At 49.0% G+C, this 18,147-nt stretch overlaps 5 protein-coding genes across 5 annotated transcripts; 2 read left to right on the plus strand and 3 right to left on the minus strand.

Moving 5' to 3' along the window:
• Positions 1 to 196: 196 nt before the first annotated feature.
• CI109_106282 (uncharacterized protein) lies at positions 197 to 4,195 on the minus strand (the record flags this gene model as incomplete). Its single annotated transcript, XM_032007845.1, has 20 exons — positions 197 to 240; positions 304 to 491; positions 597 to 650; positions 727 to 806; positions 867 to 899; positions 960 to 1,123; positions 1,204 to 1,286; positions 1,351 to 1,424; positions 1,493 to 1,596; positions 1,659 to 1,687; positions 1,736 to 1,817; positions 1,880 to 1,922; positions 1,980 to 1,995; positions 2,058 to 2,274; positions 2,362 to 2,547; positions 2,612 to 2,891; positions 2,972 to 3,210; positions 3,320 to 3,446; positions 3,512 to 3,717; positions 3,832 to 4,195. The coding sequence occupies 20 exons, from the start codon at positions 4,193 to 4,195 to the stop codon at positions 197 to 199; spliced, it is 2,613 nt and encodes an 870-aa protein (XP_031857854.1).
• A 482-nt stretch (positions 4,196 to 4,677) lies between these two features.
• On the minus strand, positions 4,678 to 7,854 carry CI109_106283 (uncharacterized protein; the record flags this gene model as incomplete). The annotated part of the gene is made up of 11 exons (XM_032007846.1): positions 4,678 to 4,924; positions 4,989 to 5,566; positions 5,631 to 5,856; positions 5,914 to 5,973; positions 6,030 to 6,280; positions 6,336 to 6,403; positions 6,466 to 6,795; positions 6,863 to 7,103; positions 7,201 to 7,509; positions 7,590 to 7,644; positions 7,730 to 7,854. The coding sequence occupies 11 exons, from the start codon at positions 7,852 to 7,854 to the stop codon at positions 4,678 to 4,680; spliced, it is 2,490 nt and encodes an 829-aa protein (XP_031857855.1).
• Positions 7,855 to 8,216: 362 nt separating this feature from the next.
• On the minus strand, positions 8,217 to 12,871 carry CI109_106284 (urea carboxylase; the record flags this gene model as incomplete). The annotated part of the gene is made up of 16 exons (XM_032007847.1): positions 8,217 to 8,323; positions 8,379 to 8,501; positions 8,574 to 8,904; positions 8,964 to 9,025; positions 9,079 to 9,164; positions 9,229 to 9,574; positions 9,644 to 9,782; positions 9,837 to 10,142; positions 10,207 to 10,406; positions 10,470 to 11,587; positions 11,646 to 11,693; positions 11,741 to 11,816; positions 11,875 to 12,166; positions 12,238 to 12,315; positions 12,391 to 12,524; positions 12,604 to 12,871. The coding sequence occupies 16 exons, from the start codon at positions 12,869 to 12,871 to the stop codon at positions 8,217 to 8,219; spliced, it is 3,714 nt and encodes a 1,237-aa protein (XP_031857856.1).
• An 856-nt stretch (positions 12,872 to 13,727) lies between these two features.
• CI109_106285 (uncharacterized protein) lies at positions 13,728 to 14,708 on the plus strand (the record flags this gene model as incomplete). The annotated part of the gene is made up of 4 exons (XM_032007848.1): positions 13,728 to 13,956; positions 14,009 to 14,084; positions 14,146 to 14,227; positions 14,295 to 14,708. 4 exons carry the CDS (start codon positions 13,728 to 13,730, stop codon positions 14,706 to 14,708), a joined length of 801 nt encoding a protein of 266 aa, XP_031857857.1.
• Positions 14,709 to 15,704: 996 nt separating this feature from the next.
• On the plus strand, positions 15,705 to 17,503 carry CI109_106286 (uncharacterized protein; the record flags this gene model as incomplete). Its single annotated transcript, XM_032007849.1, has 7 exons — positions 15,705 to 15,859; positions 15,922 to 16,022; positions 16,085 to 16,195; positions 16,264 to 16,403; positions 16,471 to 16,994; positions 17,051 to 17,148; positions 17,214 to 17,503. 7 exons carry the CDS (start codon positions 15,705 to 15,707, stop codon positions 17,501 to 17,503), a joined length of 1,419 nt encoding a protein of 472 aa, XP_031857858.1.
• Positions 17,504 to 18,147: the final 644 nt, after the last annotated feature.

Here is an 18,147-nt window from a genome sequence, read left to right on the forward strand (position 1 = left end):
ACACATGTCGATACATATCCGTGTATGTTATTTGTACAGATGATCGTTGAAACACATCGAAGACGTACACCCTGATGTCCGTGGAGATCCACCACTGCAATTCCGACTATTATATACAACTGCCTCTCCTCATTACGATAGATCCTCCTAGATGGTCATATAACAAAGTGAAAGATGATAATCGGCGACGACCTCATTATAGCTCTTTTAGCTCTGCGTGAATACCGTGCCACGACTCGGCTGTAACCAAATCCATAGATCAGCGTCATTCCTCTTTTGACGAGGCATGGCACGCCAACTCACCCATCTTTCTCTGCATGAGAACACTCTCATCGTTGAACGGATTCCCCTCCTCATCCCAACTTTTCAATCCAGTATATGTGAACTGTGGTACTTTTTTGGGTAGACAGAACGAAGGTTTGATCCCATTCTCGTCGATCTCCCATTCTGCATCCGGTTCAGGAGCGTTAAGTAAGACGGAGTTGAGCGATCTATGCGAGGCGGGCGCATCAGTAACACAAGTCAGCGTACTGTATATCTCAATAAATAAGGCTTTTTCAATTTATCTAGTGATTGTTTGGAGAACTCTTACTCACTCCATCGAGACGTCATAGTCGTTGTAGTTGAATGGGGTGAGAAGGACATATGACCTAGAGGCGAACAAGCGATAATGTCAGAAAACCACATGAGCGAGACAGGGGGTTGTGGACATCACTTCACACTCACGTCGCAACGTTTGTGAGTGTCTGAGGCGAATCTTCAGCCCGAGGGATGTGGTGAGTACCCAAATTGATCCACGCGACGAGCTGTACGATCACATATTGTCAGCATCAAAAGACTACCCATCAGACAACAGCCTCACTCACATCTTCTTGGTCTAACGATTCACCATCGAAGAACTGGTTGTTGCCCATTAGCATCTTCTTCTACTGTATATCCACAATCCGAATGATGCGCACCTTGTAGAAATCGACGGTCGGAGCACCTGGAAGATGTATATTCCACAACGTCGAAGACGTAGGTTCGTTGTCGTGTCTTCTCGTCACGGACAAGTGGTGTTTTGCCCAATTCACATTGTCCTGAGTCCGCTTGCAATTAAGATTGGTCAAGTGGATCGCGCTTGCTACAATGATTTACCGCAACGCCGACTTGGTCAGTACGAGGAAACATGCCAAGGATAATAAGATCTTAGAAATCACTCACCACCAGGATGAATGGCATATCCTCGAGGATAGCCCCAAGCGTTATGTTCTTCCTCGTTCGTGATGATATAGTTGCCCTCCATACTGCCATTTCGATCCATATTAGTGAATATATCTGCAGTCTGATGCCCGCGCGGGTCTTACGTACTTCTTGGGATACTCCAACCGGGAATCATCTTCAGTAAGGATCTTCTTTCGATTGATTCTCTGCTGGGTGAACGTCTGATCATCATGCGGTGATTGTACCATCAGCGATCGCTTATCGTATTCTGTGCACGAGCGGAACGGACCTTGCCCCAATCATCATTGACCCAAGGGGTGGTGATCGTTTCCGTCTCAAGCGTGGCGGCTGTGAGCGAGTTCCTAGTGCCTGCAATATCAAAGTCGACCTTGTCTGCAAAGAACCAATAAAATCAGAAGAAAATCAAAGCGAGAGCAGACAAGTTGAACGCTCACAATTGATAACGTGGTCATGTAACGAACCCCTGTGTTATCGTTAGTCCTTGGACAGACACTTGTAGCGGCACACCTACATAGTCGTATCTCGGATTTGGTGACCGTAAGGAGCTTGCGTACTGTCCCAAACACCACCCTGAAGATAACCCGATGCGGAGACTATGTGTAGAATCATCATTAACTAGCTCCAAGAAAAGATCGGACAAGATATCGTGACTCACGCCTTATCTCGATTGTGCCGTCAAGTTGGAAAGTGTAGTCGAACTAAACGACATTGGTCAGCCTTTTGCTCGAGAACGGCTGGCCCAGCATATATCTCACCAGATAATCGTAATTGCTAGGTTGTTGAAGCTTATCATCGACCAGTCCTATCATATGCTGTAGTAACTGCTCACTTACCCAACTGTACTGATCGACCGGACCGTCAACTCGTACCCCTTGATAGCTCCCATCTCATCCTTCAGCCAACCCGTATGCCTACTGAGCGGTTTCGCCGAATCTTTCTCAAAGATACAAATGGCGTTGAGTCGAGTAGACGAGCCGGTGGCGGTGTGGATAGTGGCGGGGAGGTATATGGCCTCCGATGGACAATCGTAGCCTACCATAAGTTCTTTGACTGTTGTCGAGGGAACAGAACGACAATATTCAGTAAGCCATGGAAGTTGGTAGACCGTGCCCAGGAAAGAAGAAGGATGATACATACCCGATTGTCCCATTCCGAACGCCCGATCCAAGAACACGGTCGTTGCTTGATGAGGATCCGTGCCGGAATATTGGGCCATTGCTTCTTGCGGCGAGATCTCATAGATAATTCGTTCACCTCGGAAGTTGATATCCCATAGGTTCAGACCCATATCTCTCTCGAAGCCGAGGTAGAATGACCAGCCCACTGAGCAGTCGCGAAGTCAGCAGAGAGCGCCTGTCCAGTCACGAGTATGATGAGTTTCACTCACTCCAGGTAACATACTGTTCGTCCGGGTCGACTCTAAACCTCAGTCCGTCAAAGCTGACACTCCTCGGTCCGGCTCTGTCGTCTAGATCCCTCTTGTTGCCTTTCCCTACTCTGCTCCTGGTCGCCCAACCGGAAGTATCGTTGATGAGAGGCTTTTTAGATCGGATCAATGTACCGTTTGCCCATGCCTCTTTGAATTCTTCAAGAGAAGCGAAGACCTGGTTGTTGTAGACTACCCGAAGAGCATGCCAAAGAGCAGGGTCGGTACCGGAGAGGTCGAACTGTCAAATGGCAGAAATAAGAGTAGTGTCAGCGGTACGCCCCTGCAGGTTGCTCTTGATGATAACTTCAATCTACTCACGTAAACATATAGGTCCACGGGATGTAGGAAATGTCCCGGTACATTCTTCTTCAATCCAACCCAGACTCTCCTCCACTCTCCATCATAGCTGAAAGGAGCGGTACCCGACCCTATTAAAGTGTCATTCTCCATACCCAACGCTACGCCACCGAATAGGTCTTGGGTGACTTCTGCCATGGGACCGAAGTGCTTGGCGATGAGAAGACCGAAAGCTGTCATATTTGGGTTAAAGGCGTGTGCTGAGGTGTACAACATATGACTGTCAGTGCTTTGCATGTCGGACTGGCCACGGTCGAGCACGGCGTAACATTATGTCCGAGCCTAGGGAAAGGTGTTTCTAAGACTGACCATTGTAAGGGATGTCTGGACGATGGTAGATCTCCGTCAAGGGACGGATGGTCGTGTACTCGGAAAGAGGTAGGGGTCCAATCAGGTAGTCCACAATCTGCTCCGTGGATCCATGATGTATGATGGCCTGCGACAGCATTGATTACCACAATCAGCCCACACCCATCTTCGCCTTTGCATTATCCCACTCACATGTGCGTACTTGTCCGGGATCTCCGTCGAGCCATTAAGATAAGCCAATGCATCCAACTTCTTCGGTGTGAAAGCCTCGATCATAAAGATGGAATTATCGTTATCTGCAGCTAGATTACTCCTCGTCAAGTTGAGTGATCGTTCGGGTTCCCAAAGCCATTGTCGGATAGCTTGTGCTTCTTTGATAGAGAGGTTTTTCCAGATATCTACAGCAACGATGGGTTAGCATCTTGTCTCATAAAAAGTAAGCACAAGTAAGGGACGATGGTCGGAACGCTATACATGTATGTGCGTGGAGTCTCATTCCCTTCCTCACTCACTCTTGCGCGGTGCTTTGACAGGTAAGAGATTCGCGGTATCACAGACGGGGACCTTCTCCCCTCCCTGACTAGTCATCACACTCGTCGTTCCAGCACCATACCCTTCCATCCCACTGTCCACTGATCTTAGACCATCAGTGAGCGGTCGGATCGCCCACATCATCGTAGGGTAAAGTATCATGCCGCATATCAAAGCAAGCACAGTCTTGAGGCTAATAATTGACGACAACTTGCTCTTCTTCGAGTTGGCATTCTCGTCGTGTTCTTCGATACTGAATCGACTGCTGACGTCGAGAGAGGATGTGGATTGATTAGAGAGGAGCGGTTGATAGTCGGGTCTGAGCCGACTATTGTTCATACTCATTGTGTAAAGCTGTGATCTAGTCGACTGTCGAACAGCAGCCTATACACGTCTACAGTCAGACTGACACAGTACGTTCGAAGATATGTATGTCATCCAGTTGAGATGTATAAAGGAGGTGAAAAGGCATCTCATTCTCACAGTATATACAGTGAGCGCTACAGTCGCCCCGCATGGGTCACCGTGGCCGTGCTGGCAGGTGGACGTGGAGATGACCGATGAAATGTGATCGGAGTAGGGCCGAGTAAAAGCTTATCCTTATCTAAGTAGAAAAATCATCCCATGCATGTAATGTACATGGTCAGGATCATTGGGGTTGCTGTAAACAGGAGGATAGCAACAATGCATGCTGCAGATCAGCAATCTCAAAACCGACACGCTCATGTCGTGCATGAAGTCATATGTACATCACACAAGGCCGACATCCTACCATACAACAATCACCTCAGATGACGGGCACAACCACTCGGCGTAGATGTTACCGCTCATCGATCTTGGTCATAGTTCTGTTGTACGGTCCCTACATCCAAATGCGGCTGCAAGACCGTGTCCAGCAGGGCTTGAGTCTCTCTGTCCAGATCTCCTGAGAAGAAACCGAAACTAGCATCCCAACTTGCGTCAAACTGGGTCTGACCAAGCGAAAGATCAAAGTTGGTGGTTTGGTTGAGGGGATCGTAGGTCACAGGACTGATAAGGGACTGAGTGTGACCCATGTTGTTGGAAGCCGGCATGCTGGAATATACGACGAGAGTTTAGCTATTTAAACGAATATAAGGGGAGGAGAACTCCGACATACCCAGCACCACCTTCCGATATACTAGTGCCTGCCCACGCGCTCAGATCGTCGATCTCTCTAGATGTCTGATACAGAGTGTTATCAAATGGCTGAGCTATGTGTTGCTGGGGGAACGCAGGATGCGCATATACAGGCATGCTGTAAGCCTGTTGTGGCTGAGGTGTATACGATACAAGTGGTATCGCTGTGGAATCTTGATTCGTCGATTGCGTTTGCTGACTGGTCGAAGATCCCAGAGGCACAGCCACTCTTCCGGCTGTAGCAGTAGCATCACTCTCCACTGCCGTTCGAGAGACGCCCACTGACAGACCATACTCTGCCAAGAGGTTCATCAACAAGGTCTGTTTCTGCTGAGCGGCGGGCCACGCGATGAGTCCCATGAGTCGGATACATTCGTGTACCCGACCGAGTGCTTCGGCCTGCTTCTTCGGTGTTCGTGAGCTTGCCATAGAAAGGAGATGAGTCGTGCCGGCGATGAAACAGCACTGTAGAGCTGTAGGCGGAGAGAATCGAAGATCGTGTAGTCGATGCCATGTTTGCAGCAACGCGATGACTTGGACTGCTGCTTTGTCACATTGCTGTACGGTGAAGATAGTAATTAGCTGTGCCCGCTAGACACATGTCCCTTGACGATACACTCACCTTGACGGCCCAAGCTGCATTCGAGTTCTGCGCACTGACCGCACCACTATTACTAGCACTCGCCGGCAGTCCTGCAAGAGGACGATAGAAAGGTCGATGAAGAAGGATCACCAGCCAAGCATGAGAGAGGTGCATCATGAGGATATGAGGGAGAGCGTTCTTCGGGGCGTGATTGTGAAATGTCAACGCCGGTGGGAGACTTTCCAGCCAAGTGCTGAGCGACAGACTGCGACAAGCGAGATTCAGCGTGCTGCACGAAAGGAGAGGCAGCGGATGTACCCACCTGATCTCGCTGATCACTCCTGTTCTCAACAACGTTGACATGTCCGCTTTGATTCCATACCTATGGGAGGCATCGCTCAGCTCAGGTACTAAGAGACTAGAATACAGCAAACTTACAAAGTGTTCATGATCCTCTCTCCGATCCTCATAAGTTTGACAGTCTCCACGAAAGTCGTGCTGATCATACCGGGCTGCGATCTTAAAGGATGGTCGCAGCTGGTCTCCCGTCGGTTCTCCCACATAAGCTGGTCCAGCTGTTCGTCGACCGTCGGAGGATGGGCCGTGAACTCTGGTGTCGTGATGGATCGTCCTATATATGGTGCCCATAGACCTTCTTGTATGAACGTTGTCCAAAAGGTGACATTTCGCTTCATAGTCACTCAGCACGGCTAAGATGCCTTGTTTTCATGTGACAGCACTCACCTCTCTTGCTTGAACAGCAGTAACATTTCCCCTCTTCAACATCCTACTGTCATCCATATTCAATCCCACTATACCACACTATCGTCAGCACGGCCTCACCAACATTCACAAAAGTGCTAGGCCAACTCACAAGCTACACCGCATCTTAGTGCCATACCAATATATAGCCAACCTAGATTATGTTCCGCTGCCAAACTATGATACGAAGCGAGATGTGCCAGAGCCTGTACAGTCGCTACGCTCGGTTTCTCCCCTTCACGATCGATATGGTCCTTCGCCTTTTTGGCAAAAATCTTCCGAGTGGCAGGCGAAGATAGGTATGGTTCGTCGCTGAATCCAAGGGCGATGGAGAGGATAGCGTTGTGTAGTAATGGGGAGTAGTGAGGAGTTTTGGCGTGAACGTCCATATACAGAGCCGTTTTCATATCTTGCCGAAAGAGGATGGGGTTGGTACGTTGACCTATATCAAGCGTCGCTCACATCAGCGATGTTCACTGCAAGTCCTCTCCGGAGATGGACACACTCACCCCAACAGGCGTAGTAGTCGAAGAACCGATCAAGGACGATATCATGCTGCTCTTCCGTAAGGTATACCTCTTGCGGTAAGTACCTCGCAAAGCCGTTTGGTAGCGCATCCGGTATCTCGGGCGACGAGTCGTGATATCCATTATCATGATGGGTGTTGGCGTGTTCGTGACTATATTTACCTAGATGACGAAAGGCTGATGTCGGACCGTGTACTTGGAGATCACCAGTCTCGCCCTCTACCTATGTACGTACAAGGAGAGCATCAGATACACATATCCATTTGCCGACTTAGAACATTCAGGCTTTCACCGTAGGAGGGTGACATGAATCTACTCACCAAATGATCCTGTGACCATTCCCTCAAATCGCCCGGCCCTTCGACTGGATCTCCACCTCCCATCCCCGTCGCATGATAACTCCCACCTTCCTCCATCATTCCAACGTCGATCTCTTCGTCCTTAGTCTCCTTCTTTTCCACCACGCCGCCGACACCGCCGCTCTCTGATATCCCAACTGCTTTACCCGGATCGAGACCGTGTTCTCGTAGTAATCGTTCGAGATCTTGGACTCTGGTCGTGAGAGCTTGGACTTGTTGTCTTGAGAGGGGTTTACGATAATCTTCTCTTTGTTCCCAATAACATTCGTCCTGCGACCAGCCGAGAGTCAGACAAACACAAATACGCACAAAGAAACGTCAGGATGATCGCTGTTTGTTGCTGTACTCACCTTGTATACAGCACATGTGGTACAAGACGGTCTTACACCATCACATTTACATCTCCTACCGACGCACCCATACAACGATCAGCATCAACCCTTTCCGCAACAGACAGATACGTGCGAGTGCGAGTTAGGCTGTAGCTCACCTCCTTCGACAGGGCTCGCACGCTTTACCCACGTTCGTCCTTCTTTTCTTTGGCGGGGCATTACTAGCTTGACTGCTAGAGGCAGTATCACCCTTCGAAGCTGATGGTGTCGCTTCGCTATTCATAGTGTACGGTACACATCGACAAGGAAGTATGCTTGAAAGTAAGTAAGTCTAAGCATACATCATGATCATCATCGTTCAACTTGCTTAAGCGCTTCGGGCTTTAACTGTTATTACGACTCGTCCTGACTTTTACTCCCGAACAACCACCATCCATTCGGGTTACGAGCAGAGGACCTCGCTTAGAGATAACGTCCCCGCATGCTCATGCTCATCTCACCCTCGTCATCCAGCGTATGGGGCCAACCACGCAACCAATAATCGCTGTATTGCGACCAGATGCATCAATTTCATCTCCCAATTGTAAATTCTACATATCACTATTAATTAATCTACAATGTTATGTACCAGAAAACCAAATAAGTTTACGCCTTGAGTGTCAACACCGTCTGTCCGGGATCAAGAACGGCTCCGGGTTTCGATACAATCTTCTTGACCATCTTCCCATCCATACTTGCATCCGCTCGGACAGCTACCAGATGTAGTCAGCAAACTACTCTGTCGTACTTTCGTTTAGCATCACTCACCGATCTCCATCTTCATCGCTTCGAGGATGGCCAATGTTTGACCGTCTTTGACCACATCTCCTACTGCTACTTCTATCTTCCACACACTCGAAGTCATAGGTGCAATGACGTTGATAGCTTCACCTGTAAAATCACAAAACCCATCGTCAGCACCATGATCCCCAACTTAGTCTGATTGGCAGGCAAACGACACACCTTCCAACTCCTCATCATCTTCACCTTGAGCCGCTTTCTGAGCTTGTTCCTCCCTCCAAGCGTGTACCAATCTATTTTCTTCCTGCGTAGCTCTTTGTCCCGCCTCATTCCTCTTCTTGATAAAGGCCTCGGTCTCATCTTTGATCCCTTCCAGGAATTTGGCATAAGACGAAGGATCGAAGGTCGTTTCTTCAAACTCGAAGTTGAATCGACCGGTCTTGAACTCTTCATAGCATTTGTCGAAAGCCTCTTGATCGGTCTCGTAGAACTGGATCTGATCGAATTCTCTCAGTAGCCATGGATGCTCGAAACCAGGCTTGGAAGCGTATGCCTACAATAGCATAGACGTCAGTCGGCTCTGATAGGTCGTCTGACTGAAGAGCCACTTACATCCCAGGTGGACAGGGATCTACCCCACAGTTGGTATCCACCAGGCGACTCGAGAGGGTAGACTGAAATCCAAGATCAGCGATGATTCTTCTATCATAACGTCCGTGTCACTTACTAACGGCAAGAGGTCCACCCAATCCGACGGTACCTTCCGCAGTAAACGCACGAACGGGGTTGTATTTCTGGGCGACGTACACCAATCTGCGAGGTGGTTCGTCAGCCACTGCTATAGTGGATGCCATAGCGTAAGGGTTTTGACACTCACCTCGGATCCAAGGGAAGCATAAGAGGAGTTCCGGCCAAGAAACTGACTTCGATGACCAACTGAGGACAAGTGGTTATACTCCTCTTTGCAAATTCGACATCTTCGACTCCGTTAGCCTTGGCGATGTACTCCATATTATCAGGCAAGTAAACGGCAGAGCTTCGGACCGTGTTCATATAGTCTGTGACGGCGGCTTTGGAGAGTGGATCGTCGAGCAAGATTGGGAATTTAAAAATTCTGCTAGGAAGTGGGAGATCGGATGTTCCCAAGGACGCCTCGAGAGAGATTAGAGATTGTAACATCTCTTTCTGGGTGGTCGCGAGAGAGTCGAATTGAACACAATAAGCTTAAAAGGTGGAACAGGATTGCTGTCAGCCGCTGCCCTAAATTCGTGGCGAGAACAGCAGTTACTCACACCTCGCTGCTCCGATGACCGCAACCACACCCTTGACGGTCCCATCATTCAAGCGATTGATACGATGTTGGATATGCGCTCGAGTCAACGCTGTAGCAGTCATAGGACCGTAGGTCACGTGAATATGGCAGTCACCGGCCTGCAAGACATTTGGTCAGCAATGAACTGGAATTCTGTTGTATAGTCGACTTACCTGTCTGTACTTTATCTCGACGGTACCAGCAGCAGAGTCCGCTGGAGTATGATGTAGAATCGTCTCTTGCCAATCTTCCGACAGAGTCGTATCGATTGAGTTCAGCTCGGACTCTCCAACCTTTCCATCAACGAAATCCTTCGCTTGGGCGATATACGTTTCGGTACGTTGTCGAAGGATGAGAGCGGAATCCCATGAGATACGCTTGAATCGGATCGAATCACCAGGTCTACATTGACCCAATCGCCAGAAATCCGCGCGGACAATGGTTGTAGTCGTCGCAAGCCCACCGGCCATGGGAGCGTCCTACCAATATCACACACAGCCCTATCAGTGCTTTGTTCCTCTTTGTTCGCTGTGATGTACTTACAACGGGCAAGATGACGGGATCGTCACCGTTCCAGTTCAATCCACCGTATGAATAAGGCTCATCGATAACATTGGCGGGATGACTTCCACCTTCCCCACCGTCCGATCTCGCCCAATTGAGTCGAGGTCCTTTCAATCGGTATCCAGATCTCGTTGCGTTGTGTGAAATCTTCCACTCTGTCTCGTAGAGGGTCTTACGATCTTTCAACGTCTTCGCGTCAGTATTTCACTTCTCCAAACCGAAAGCAGAGAGTCACTGCTCACCTTCCTCGGTCGTGAATTCCGGCTCGTCATGAGGTCCCGGCATGACATAGAGATCCCACTTGTTCTTCCACAGACTGTCCAATCGAGCAGATTTCGGTATAGACATGGGTTTGTATTCCTTGGCCCACTCTTCGGTCTTCGGGTCGAGTTCCAAACTATCATTAGGGAGCAAATGTCTTCCTTGGAAACCACCAAGCTTGAGTGTGGAAGTGGTACTTTTCGATCCCAAGTATTCCGGAACAGCAGGGAAACCACCCTTGACAGCGATATACGTCCTACAGCCCGCACTGACCGTCCCGACTTTCAACGTCTTGCCAGCGGGTACGAGTAATCTCGAGTACATGTCCACCTTTTCTCCGCCAATAGTAGCTTCGACCACACCACCAGTGATAGCCACGATGGCCGGAGCGTGGAAAAGGAGTTCGGGTCCTACTAGGGTCACTTCGAGGGCTTCTGCATTCTCGTCGTTGCCGACCAACACGTTGGCAAGTCGGAATGAGATCGGGTCCATGGGTCCAGATTCCGGAACACCGTTTCCGACACCTTTTCTCGCGGGAAGATCTTGAATGGTGGTGTAAGCACCTCCGGAGATGACGTCCACGGTGGTCGGGGTGAATTTAAAGCTTTCGCTTGTGAGGAAGGCTGTTGTGGTATCTCCTTTTCTGAAGGCTTCAGAAGCGACAATGGCTGCTAGGTATTGGAAGTTGGTAGGACATCCTTGGACTTTACTCTTTGTGAGAGTTGCCAACATCTTGTCGGTGGCTTTGTCGTGAGTGTCGGCATCCCAAACGATCACTTTGGCGATCATAGGGTCGTAGAAGGATGAGATGTTGGTTCCTGATGTTATCCACGTATCGACACGTACACCTTCCGCCTCGTACCATTGTACGTTCTGCAAGAGACCCGGAGAAGGAGCAAAGTTCCTCGAGGGGACTTCGGCATACACTCGCGCTTCGATGGCAAATCCAGTAGGAACGGTCTTTTGCAATCCCGTCAAGGCTGCGATGTCGAGTCCGCCTTTCCCGCGTGCCTGCATCTCAGCTTGTTGGAGCATGAGAGAGACGAGATCGACATCGTAACACATCTCGGTGATTCCGTGCTCCACTTGGAGTCGAGTGCTGCGGTACCATGTCAGCACTTATCACTAGGGAGTTGGCAGCTGGAATTCAAGCTCACTTCATTTCGAGGAAGTAGAAATCGCCAGTGAGGTCGTCCACCAAGAACCTGAGTTTAGGTCAGTCTCATTTCACCGGTACATGTCCACGACTCACTCGACCGTTCCCGCACTACCGTACTTGACGTTGCTTGCCAGTGATACAGCACACGATGTTAATCTCTCTCGCATGCCTATGGATAGAGCCAGTCAGCTTGGACCCGTCGTTACCGCTAGTCTGAGTTAACTCACCTGGTCTACCATGGACAAAAGGCGATGGACACTCTTCTACCACTTTCTGATGTCTTCTTTGAATACTACATTCTCTCTCACCGAAATGGACCGCTCCTCCTAAACCATTTCCAAATACCTGAACTTCTACATGTCTCGATTTGGCGACATATTTCTCCATGAACATACTCGTGTTCTTGAACAATGAAGCACCTCGTGCAGCGACGGAGGCAAAGGCGTCTCTGACTTCGGAGGAGGAATAACAAATTTGGAGTCCCATACCTCCCCCACCAGCAGTTGCTTTGAGCATGATCTGAGCATTAGGACGACATGATTAGCAGTGTGACAGAACCACCAGCCAGTCTTAAGATATTGGGAGCTTACTGGATAGCCGATCTTCTCAGCAGCTGCTAAAGCTTCCTCTGCTGAACTGAGCAAATCCGTACCGGAGATCACTGGTACCTACAAGGAGAATCACAACCTTGTCAGCGAAGCTCCTAATCGTTTCATAGCTGAGCAATAAGGGCTGAGGCTTACCCCCGCTTCCACCGCCAGTTCTCTCGCGGTATGCTTCAGACCGAACTTCGTGATGACCTCCGAGGAAGGTCCGACCCATGTCAATCCCGCTGCTTCCACTTTCTCTGCGAACCCGTCATTCTCCGACAGGAACCCTATAGGACCTCAGAGTCAGCTTGTTCCTCACAATGTCCGGCATAGGAGAGGTAGCCCAGAGGGTCAGATCACACTCACCATATCCTGGAACGACGGCATGTGCCCCGCTCTTCTTAGCAATCTCCAACACATCCTCTTCGTTGATATAAGCCGTTTGGTCGTTACCTGGTAACAACCACGCTTCGTCCGCTAATCTGACGTGGGCACTCGATCTGTCCGCTTTCGAGTAAATGGCGATACTGACGAGACCTAATTGTTTACATGATTTGATAATTCGACAGGCGATCTCACCACGGTTCGCGATGAGAACTCTTTGAATGTTCTGAAACGAGTCGATGATGAGCATCTTGCGATGGTGTGCGTGAGTGATGGGAGGGGACAAGAGGGGATGTCTCAATGTTATTGTCGTTGGGAAAAGAGTAGGTTCTATACAGGTTGAGGACAATTGGTTTAGATTGGATGTTGGACAGAAAGAGCATGGGTTGTTGGCTAGATGGACACAAGGCAGCTATGCATCATCCCATCCCATCATAAGCTGCATCTAATAACGATTCGCACTTCGGTTAACAATGTATGCGCTGTGATTTGCACGTAATGTTAGTGTGGTACCCCACGTTACAACTTTATCGGGGGCGTTGTTATCTCCTTCGCTTAGTACATCATCTCATCTCATCTCCGATTTTGATCAGGGTCTCTTTCCCATCTCATCACGATCTTTCGGACCGACTCCACAACTTGACCAAAAAAGAGAGTTCCGCTCAGATTCCGGGGAACAGTTGTTGATGGCATATCAATAATTACAGTCAATCGGTCACATGTCAGGTGCAGGCAAGCATGCATGCATGCATGCATACGTGGGTTGGTGGATACGGGGATACGATATGATATCGCTTGCAAAACCTCGGATAATGGAAGGAGCGGAGGCTGTGGACCTTGAATCTCGGATATCAAATCAAGTCGCTGTATACTACACGATTGCTTCGTTTGGTGAGGAGTTGAATTCTGACTATTTTCGATCTTTATCGCAAGTACCGAAGTGCACTTTCACGACGTGATAGCAACACGAGACTCACCTAATAGTGATAATCTACATGGCCTGGCTACGACAACTTTCCACAACTACCAAACACATCCGTCCTCATTCCATACCTCGTCCTATCCTCCGCCCGACCACCTCAACTCCGCCTTACAGATACAGCAAAATGGTCAACCTTTCCACTTCCAGCGCCGCTACGAACTCCCAACTCACGCGTGTCGAGATCAATGTCGATTGCGGAGAGGCATTCGGTCTTTGGGAAGGCGGACCAGATGAGGAGCTCATGCCCATGATAGATGCGGCCAACATAGCTTGTGGTGGACATGCGGGAGACCCAGTAATCATGAGACGGACGGTTGCTTTGGCGAAGAAGCATGGTATCAAAGTCGGTGCTCGTGAGTGTCCACTACCGCATTGATAGCACGAGCCTAGCTGACCTTCCGGTAGATCCTGGATTCCCCGACAAAGCTGGTTTTGGAAGAAGAGTACTGGCGATGAGTGCAGAGCAGGCGTACGCAGAAATGTGAGCTTATGGAGCTACTTGCATCATTGAAGATTGCTGACTCCATACTCCTCCTGTCCAGGCTGTTCCAAGTAGGCGCTTTGAAGGCATTCTTGGACGAAGCGGATGTTCCTCTAAATCATATTAAACCTCATGGCATGTGGGTGAGTACATTCAAACTTGTTCCACATCGTTGTTCTACTTCAAAGCTGATGCTGTTTGGCTTTACAGTACATCATGATGCAAAATAACGACGACGTAAATGACGCTGCTATGAGAGCGATCTCGCATTTCAAAGTGCCCGTATACGGTCTTCCTGGAACGCTTCACGAATTCGGTGCGAAGAAATACGGAATCCCATTCATCCCCGAGGCGTTTGTCGATGTCAACTACAGTGCGGAGGGCGTACTCTTAGGTGTACCAGGAAGCAGGAAGATGGAACCGGAGGAGATCTACTCTGCCACGAAGAGTTTAGGATTGAAGGGGATGGTTCCTGCCGTCAACCATGTGGCGGTCGACGTTGGAGTGAGAGATAAGCCATTCACATTATGTTTGCATTCAGATTTCAAGACGTGCAGGGAGAATGTGACAGCCGCGAGAAAGGCGGTCGACGAAGTTAACAAGGAGTTGTATAGTGACGCATAGATAGATTGGGCTTACTGCATGTATATTGGCTCTACACTGGATTTGATGTGGTCTCCTCTGGTCATTCTGGATACATGACACCTATCAGCCTGCAGGCTGTGATTTGCTTCCATCACCTTGACACTTGATTCCAGTGAACGGAATCTTGTGGAAGACGTACGGAGCGCCTCGCCAAGCAAGGTACAATCTCCCCCGCACATGACAGAGATCAACGTAAGCCCGGATAGATGTACGCGTCTTTGTTAGGTGTGGAGCAGATTAGAGTCCAAGTGGTACTCGTACGTCGTATTCTGTCATCTCTCTGTGCTATTACCGGCCTCATAAACGCCGTCGTTCAAGCCACACTACACCCCGTCCATATTCCACTATCTTGGTGTAGCCAATCAATCTGGTAAGCTAGTGACGCTACAAGCCAAGTCCGGTATCTGTCCCCGGACCCCGGAATTGCTTGATGTAGTTACTTATCATCCACTTGATACAGTACCGAGCAAGCAAGCAAGCATTATTGGAGATCGTCCAAGCTCATTACGTCAGGGGTTTGGAGGCGGAAACGTGTCCCAATACTGTGTAGGTTTGCCCTTATCAATCGGGGGAAGAAGCGAGATTGGTCTTTCTTTCGGACCAAAATATAATCTTTCAACTCCCCGGAAGATGACCGGAAATAGGGGAACGAACGCTTGTAACAAGCTAAACGATGATCATTATCGTATCGTACCGTACTCGTATCACGGTACTCTATCGTTATCCACCCAAACGAGAGCGACATGTTTCATTACCACACGACAGTACGCGGACCGGTGCGAGATCGGATCACAACTAGATCCATGACATACATGGAATCTTGATATATGATAAGGTCATATTCCGGGTTAATTCCTCCCTCTCTCCCTATGTCCACCTCTTATATATAAACATATCGATATCTATTGGGCTCTTGGTTTATCGTCCTTTAGCTTGCTTCCCATCAATTTGACTAAACCTTGACCTCTTTCCAACATGCTGAACGACGTTGAAAAGAACTATGCCGGTGAACCGACAACAATCCCCGTCACCGACACGATCGACCCAAAATACGATATCGATAACCCAGAATACGATGCCGTCTTCGGTGAGATCAGAGAGGGTCAGGTCAACTACAAGTCTGTAGGATGGTCAGTGACAAACCGATTGCATCTCTGAACATAACACTGAGCTGAAAGATCTGCCCATTTAGGATCATGGCGACTATCATCATGCTGAAAACGATCATTGCCCTCGGTGTGTTGGCGATGCCTACTGTCTTGTCTGCCACTGGTGGTGTTCCCGGATCTCTCAGTGAGTCTGACTCTTCTCACCACATAAGCATTTCTAGCACAGTCTAACGCAGTAAACTGCAGTTATCATTGCTATCGGTGTCTTGACAACATGGAGTGGTCACGTCGTTGGTCAATTCAAGCTTAACCACCCCGAGGTTTACTCCATGGACGGTGTGGGATATGTTCTTGCAGGTGAGTCAAGTCGATTGCTGCCGTCACATTGCCCCGATTGTTGCTTACTTCTCCACACGCTACTTCAGGTCGATTCGGTCGAGAGTTATACTCAGTCGCCTATCCTCTTTTCATGATCTTCTTGTCTGGATCTGGTTTCATCGCCATCTCTATCGCTTTCAACGCCGTGACCGCTTACGGTACTTGCACCGTTGCTTGGGTTGTGGTGGTACGTCACCATTTTCCCTCTTCACCGTCCGTCGGAATGCCAGACTGACTCTCGATCTTCTCTACAGGCGATGGTCGGTACATTTGCGCTCGCATCCATTCAAACCCTTAGCAAGGTGTCTATTCTCGGTTGGATCGGTTTCGTCTCTGTCATGGCCGCCATCTTGATTATCACCATCGCTGTTGGTATCCAAGACCGACCTTCTGCTGCACCTCAAACCGGACCTTGGGACAAGAACATCTCCGTTGTTAACCACGCCGGTACCTTCCTCGGTGGTATGGGTGCTGTCTCCACCGTCGTCTTCTCTTACTCTGGTACTCCCGCGTTCTTCAACGTCGTCGGTGAGATGAAGAACCCTCGACTGTACAACCGAGCGCTTTACACCTGTCAGACTATCGTGACTGCCACTTACCTCACCATCGGTATCGTCGTCTACTACTTCTGTGGACAATACCTCGCCAACCCCGCTCTCGGTTCCGCCGGTACCATCATCAAGAAGATCGCTTATGCCGTTGCACTTCCCGGTCTCTTCGTCTCCGTCACCATCTACACTCACGTCGGTGCCAAGATGATCTTCGTCAGACTTCTCCGGTGAGTGTGACCTGTACAGTATCGTCGAGAGTATAATGTGCTGACTTTCATTTCAGAGGCTCTGATCATCTCACTTCGCACTCTTTCGTCCACTGGGCTACCTGGTTGGGTTGCGTTGGTGGTTGTGTCACTCTCTCTTTCATTTTGGCTGAGGGTGAGTCATTTTTCATTTTCCCGTCTATAGTCAAGCCCATCGCTAATCCATATTCGCTTCTTTAGCCATCCCTTTCTTCGGTGATCTCGTCAACTTGATCGGTGCCACTCTCGGTACATTCATGTGCATGGTCTCCAACGGATGGATGTGGCTCCACGACAACTTGCACCGACGACACACCGACAAGTCATTGTACTTCAAGGCTCTTGTCGCTCTAAATGTTTTCCTCATCGTCGCCGGTGCCTTCATCATGGTGACTGGTACTTGGGCCGCTGCCGTCAGTATCAGACATTCTTACGCCACCGGTAACATCTCGAGTCCCTTCTCGTGTGCCGACAACAGTAACTCCAGTTAGGAGGAGACTGCGTTAGTATAGAGGTTTACATATGATAGAATCATAGAATCTTGTGTGTTTGTTACTGTTGGCAGTCGGCAGTGAATTAAGACTTGGGTATATCATATATAGTTTGTAGTATTCTGTCAGAGAACAGAAGATTCAGCGTTGTCCACATGCATACATGCAACCGGTCAATCAAAGCAAGCACAGAGCATATTCCGTAGTAACTTGACAAACGGCATCACGTTTCTGGTTCAGGGTGAAATGATTCTCATTTTCCAACTTTTTCTTTTAAGCGAGAGAGAGAGTGACGTTGATCCTATTCCCCAAATGGAGCCAACTTTCCTTAACCCGGTGGGTCAACCTAATAAGCCTGCGACGACCATAAAAGATCTGCCTTTGTACATGACTCTTTCGTAATGCCGCTCTGCAAGCGACAGTACATTGTATGCTTAATTGTTTTGGAATGGGACATTCCCCCAAGCGATCGATTGAAATTGCGTGCTTTTGGGTGAGACCCAGGCAAAAACAGTACTGACTCGTACTGTCGCAAAGTCAGAAGGCATGTATGTATGTGAGTATGTATGTGCAGCAGGCTTGGTATTATCTTGAACGATCATTTTCTTTTTTATCTTAATCACCACCTTGGCATTCTTTTATCT

Source organism: Kwoniella shandongensis, chromosome 11 (genome assembly GCF_008629635.2).
Source record: "Kwoniella shandongensis chromosome 11, complete sequence".
Lineage (NCBI taxonomy): Eukaryota > Fungi > Basidiomycota > Tremellomycetes > Tremellales > Cryptococcaceae > Kwoniella > Kwoniella shandongensis.